Genomic DNA, 5,799 nt, shown 5'->3' with positions numbered 1-5,799 from the left:
CAAACGGACAAACAGGGACTGATCCCGCTCGAATAGATTTATCTGCGTGGAGGAGTATGATATGACAATGATGCCCCTGGTTTAAGAATTACTCCACGAGTTACAACTTGCAGAAGACACAGGAAAAAAACCCAAAATCAGACACTTCTGGGTAGGATTGAGTAGTTGGATCTGCCCTCCATCTCTTGTGCCCTACTCAATTTATCTGTAGTTTGCATGCATGAGATCGATTATCAGAACTGGCTGGATAACGTCTATAATCAATGGGTTGAAGTGCATTCATTTAAATCACCAACACTTTTCTTTCTTTAATGACAAGTAAATGGATTTCAGTTTTCCAATATCTTTATACTTAAAATACTATAATTCGAAAAGGTCTATCTGTTGGACTTCTCTTTGTGTGAAGCTTGATCTCCTTTGTGCTGATTTGATGATTTGAACTTGCAAGAATTGGTTACCATTTTCTTTTTTTTTTTTTTTAAAGATTTTCAAAGAGACTTGGGTCATGATCGCCCCGACTTGAGCTAAAAATTTCTTGATCCATTTTAACTTTTAATCTGACCAATTAATTTTTTGTATTGTATCTTTTATTATCATCTAAGGAAAATATTTTATGATTTCGTAAACATAGACCATATAAATCTTATGTAATGTGCAATTGATTCTGATTTTTATTTTTATTTTTCTTCTCTTATCATTTCTAACAAGATCAGACATATAGACTTCATAATTTGTAATAATGCCTATGGATAACATCATTTAATGCAATAAAATTCAAGCATTGTATCTACCACTTTCTAAATTCCAAAAAATTTCAGATAAAAAAAAAAATTGTGGGGATCCTTGTCCAATCAGATGATGGTAATAATAAAATCTGGAGTGTGTTGTTGGGAATTACAACGCCTGCAAGTTTAATAAAATTCGATACAAAATAAAAGTGTAAAATCATTTGTAGTTTTTTGTTTGTTTGTTTCCTTTCCTTTTTCTTGTTCGGGAAACTAAAAAAAACGTGAGAGTTGGACAAGAAAACATATTTAAATCATGGAGTGCTTCCGTAATTTTTAAAGCTTTTCATTGTCTGTTAATAGGCGTAGACACCAAGAATGAGACTTTGAGACTTGAGACATCGGAGACACTCTTGTCTGGATAACTCCAATTTACCTCAAAAAGCTCCTCGAGACTCAAGCTTTGGTAAGAATATATATAGCCTCAGCTGGCTTTACCCAAAATTTCATAGTGCCAGCCCATTCATTTTTCTTTTGTTTTTTGTCGTTTTATCTGTATGAAATCTTTGTACCAGTGGAATAATATTATATGAGAAATAGTTTAACCAAATTACACAAAAGTAAACTCACGAATTAATACATCCACGAATTAATACATTATAAAATTATTTTTATTGTAAAATAGATATAACAAATCACATAAAATTATATTAATTTTTAGATTTATTTTTATATACTCTATATATATAAAGCACTTCTCATGTTATATTTATTCTCAGGAGTAATTGAGATGAATATATATTTTTAAACTTTAATGTGAAAAAATATTTATTTATTTACTTATATATATTATCTTTATTATTTTTAAAAAAGTGATACTGGTCAACTTCCACGAGTCATTCGTCAATGGTCATCGTCAACTTGCCCACGTGAATGGAAGTGCGCGTTTCCAAATTCCAACCCTCACACGACTTCATGCACTCGTTTTTATTAGCTTGACTTGATGCATGAGTTGAATGAAGCAGTATTTAATAGACCGAAAGGAAAACAAACAAAATGTGGAAAAAAAGATGGAACATCTGGACTTCTTGCATCAGTCTATTACTCTATTTGCCAGTGAGAAAAGATAAGACAGCATATCTAAAAGTTGTGGAAGAAAACTGAACAATGATTTTCCATTAGGAGAAAAATATTGAACAGAGGAGGAGTTACTTCCACTTATATCAAGGAACAAAATGAGGTGCAAAACAAATGAAAGAATGGTGAAAGCACAAGAAGTGCTTTACAACCTGCTCAAGATCTTGAAATTTGAATCCCTTTCAAGCTCTCGTGACAGAAACTACAAAAAGAAATCTTCTGTGAGTTTTACTTTGTAGCATTAACAAGTACCCTTGGGCTGGGGAAACCCATATATGCGAGCCTGGGTGAGACCCGGATCTTTGGGCTAGGCCTTGGTGAAGGGATTGGGACGCAGTTCCCCGAGCGGCCAGGTGACACCTTGGGTGAGAGTTTGACTTGTTCAAGTGCTTGGGACTGAAGCTCAATCGGGTAGTCCCTCACACATCCAATACGAGGACCAACAGGGCTTGTCCACTTGCAAGACATTCGCTTAGACGGGTTGAATAGTTCTTCTGCATTGGGTATATTGAAGCTCTTATCTTGATCAGCCTTCGTATCAATTGACATTGTGGTTGTTGAGAGAACTTTGACCTCTTCTGGTTTGGACTCCTCAGCGGCACGTTTAAAGGAGGTGTAGTCATCCTCTATTGCGCACCTCTGCAGAAGAAATGGTATACATTAGCTATTTCTACCGAAGTGATCAATTAAAATAGTCATGGTGGGTTTTACTTCTAACTAGATTTGATTAAAACTATCTGTGTGTGGTTTATCTTGCATGCAAGTGGGTACGTGTACCATGAATACGATGTATATACATACACCACATATACAAACGTTTTAGGGTAATTACCTTAACATTAGTGAGATCTACTTGGTGCTCCTCAAGGAAACTAATGAATTCTTTGAAGTTGTCTTCAGTTGGGAGATAGTGACCACTGTATGGCCATATAGCCTGAGGAAGATAGGGGCACGGATTAAAAATTGAACTGAAACATAATGAATAACCCTTATTTGTGTGCTGTGCCATGTTATATATACCTCAAGAACTCCATCGTGGGCAACTAATCTCCCCGCTGCTGTTGTAGCACCTCCAGATAGAAAACTTGAGTGCTGAAAAACACCTTTCTTCTTCTGCCCCACATACAATGACCTCCATGTGCTGAGCACAAAAATCCACTTGGAAACCTCATCTGTGTTAACAAGCATCCCAGTTTGCCTGTATACCAGCTTCCCTCCCTCTACAATCACTTCATATGCTTCTCGCTCTTTCTGCAATAGCAAAAAACAGAGAATGAGCAATCATAACCCATAAATAAATGCATGCGGTTATGGGAAAGTGTGAATTACATTTAACATGAGGAATTTGGGCAGAGGTTGCACATGGTGAGGGAAGTAATACTTACTGGTCCAAGATATTTAATGCATTGGCGTTGTAGATCAGTCCTTAGGCACCTTTCAAGAGTTAGATCTTTACCATCCCCAACATCCAACCTTCAGTTATAGGAGGAGAGAAAGGAAGTTAGGAATGAGTGGTAATGAAGGATAAGAAGAACTTATACAATTGTATCCTGTTTGGAAGGTAATTTTACCAGTAGAAGAAAGGTTGGGTACTCTTGCTGTCAGACCAGACATCATAGTAGAAGTGTAAATTGTGTCCATAACGATGGCGTGGATCAATCTGCAAAATAACAAAGGTCAACACAGCACAGTAAGTTCAGTGATTTTACTTCCTTTCCAATTATACTAAAACTAACAATTAACCCTATTATTACCATCCAACAATATTAGTGCAAAGAGACCACTTGTTTAGTGGGACTGTTATTGAAAAGACAAAAACTTGAGCTCGATTTGAACTTTCTTTAAAAACAAAAAAGGTCACAAACAGGCTTGACCCTCTTTTTAGTCTTCTAAGAAAATGACTTGGAAAATATGTTCCCTAATATCTAGTACAGTGGTCATCTTTGAAAAAGTCTCTTGATCATTCAAAAAAAAAAAAAATATCAAAGAAAAGTCGATCCAACCATAAAAAGGAATTAAGAGGATATACGAGCATGTCTTTGAAATTTATGCGAAGCAACCAATACTCCTGAAGTGTCTACGTCAAAATAAAATTGGAGATAAATATACTTTGCACCCTCAACCTACCAGAGGTTTTGTGCTTTGCACTCCACTTTGCACCCTTGTTCAATTCTAGCCATCAAGGTAGATGACGACATAATCTTGACAGTTAGATCTTACTAGAGGGTGCTCACTGTTAATTTCAGTAGTTGGAGAGTGTAATATGTCAATTCTAGTAGCTTCGGATACAAAGTACAAAGCTTCCTTTTTCCGTTTGAAGTGCAAATTGCACTTTTTCCTATAAATTTAGACTGTTAATGGAAAAGACTTAACCGTTATCCACTGCTGGATGGAAATATAGAAAAGCACAACAAACAAACCAAACAAAACTGTATTAGGACTTTTGGTTTGAACAGTTTTGGGTGGATGAAATTATCAGATCAAGTAAGAAGAATGTCTAGCAGAAGCATGTGGACTTACAGCTTCAAGCCAGTGTTGTAGGGCCAATTTTTGCGCCTTCTCATCCTTTGATAGCCCCTTCCCAACCTACAAATACATAGATTTAATGCTGTTAGTGTAATGGTTCTCCAATAACAAAACTACTTTCCCACTATATTTGCAACATCGTACCTTGGCAGCCCTTGTCCTAGCCCGTGCCCATCGTGATGAAGCAGTTTCTGGTTTCTGAGTGTCGAAGAAAGATACAGAGCTCCGCTTAAGAGCCGCAGAGTCTAAGGCCTTCCACCTACAACAATTGAGTTCATGTTAGAAACGCAAAGGTTTAGAACACCTGAAGAGAAAATTGCAACAAGAAATTGAGATAAAAGAGAAACATACCAGAGTTCCTCAACTACAACTGCACAATCTGCAAGGTTACGTCTGATCCGATAACTCTTGTAGACTTTCTGAAGCGTAGTTGCAGCAGCATCAAGCTCGCTTGTCGGCTTTGGAGAGAAAAATATCACAGCTGGTTCTGGGAGCAAAAGCGTTGGCTTCTGTATCTGCGGTTTTTTACCCATTGAAGAGATTGAATGAGAACTGTTTTTCTTAAGGTCTGCCTCCTGGAACTTCTCATTTCTAAAGCTCATTGACCTTTCTACAACAATTTTATCAGACTCATTAGAGTTGTTAAGGATTTCTGAATCTTCTTTATGGAAGGTAGTTGTTCTCAACGCCTTGTCTCTGTCATATCCATCAAAGCTTGGGGTCCTCATAATGACAGTCTGAATTGCATCCGTTAAAACAAAAAACTTGTGCCTCAGGATTTCATTCCACGCAGATAAGAGGAGGGAAAGAGAGAGACCCATTGCCCAACAAACCGTAGCAAATTCCAAATTACCAAACCTGCTCAATCAAAGTAAAGCACCAATGTTATTATTTATTGGGCCTTCAACGGGTCAAATGACGGGCAACTAAATACTCTCTCCATCTCTCTCTCTCTCTCTCTCTCTCAAATTCAGAACTCAAAACCCAAAAGTTAACTTTTTAAATAAATTCAAGAGAATTAGACAATAAAAAAAAAATTATGCAATTATGCAAGCGACCCAGAGAGGAAAAAAATAAGAAGAAGAAGAAGCATTAGGGCATAGCAAAATCTCCGTTCATTTCATGCAAGAATCAAGACTGAGACAGAACATATGAACAAGAAATCCAGAAAACTGGAACCCAAGAAAGATAATGGATCAATAAGCAACACAATTGATTAGAGAATGAAATTGGGTAAATGAAATGCCAATTACCTGCAAATCCAAAATCAGGCGTTTGGCAGCTTTCCTTCCCCGTCTCACTCAAAACCAATGTTAGAAGTCCAAAACCACATAACACACCTACCCAGACTAGCTCCTTACTTATTTATACAAGTAAGCAGTTTGAAAATTCAAAGTTGGCGTGTCGGAGA

At 36.9% G+C, this 5,799-nt stretch overlaps 1 protein-coding gene across 1 annotated transcript; it reads right to left on the bottom strand.

Annotated features, from left to right (window-relative positions):
• Positions 1-1,784: 1,784 nt before the first annotated feature.
• On the bottom strand, positions 1,785-5,799 carry LOC122299686 (IQ domain-containing protein IQM1-like). Its single transcript, XM_043110101.1, has 9 exons — positions 5,642-5,799; positions 4,740-5,246; positions 4,533-4,647; positions 4,383-4,448; positions 3,434-3,522; positions 3,248-3,335; positions 2,883-3,113; positions 2,695-2,796; positions 1,785-2,501 (listed from the first exon to the last, which is right to left on the bottom strand). Exons 2-9 carry the CDS (start codon positions 5,207-5,209, stop codon positions 2,091-2,093), a joined length of 1,572 nt encoding a protein of 523 aa, XP_042966035.1. The 5' UTR covers positions 5,210-5,246; positions 5,642-5,799; the 3' UTR covers positions 1,785-2,090.

The sequence above is a fragment of the Carya illinoinensis genome, chromosome 16, assembly GCF_018687715.1.
Source record: "Carya illinoinensis cultivar Pawnee chromosome 16, C.illinoinensisPawnee_v1, whole genome shotgun sequence".
NCBI lineage: Eukaryota > Viridiplantae > Streptophyta > Magnoliopsida > Fagales > Juglandaceae > Carya > Carya illinoinensis.
Note: the sequence above shows the minus strand (reverse complement) of the source record. Positions and strands in the feature narration are given on the sequence as shown.

Excerpts from the sequence above, each read along its gene's own strand:
- LOC122299686 (XM_043110101.1), bottom strand. The coding sequence starts at position 5,209 with ATGGGTCTCTCTCTTTCCCTCCTCTTATCTGCGTGGAATGAAATCCTG. Across the intron at positions 3,336-3,433 it reads ACCCAACCTTTCTTCTACTG|GTTGGATGTTGGGGATGGTA; the intron begins GTAAAATTACCT and ends CTATAACTGAAG. Across the intron at positions 2,502-2,694 it reads TAGATCTCACTAATGTTAAG|AGGTGCGCAATAGAGGATGA; the intron begins GTAATTACCCTA and ends TTTCTTCTGCAG.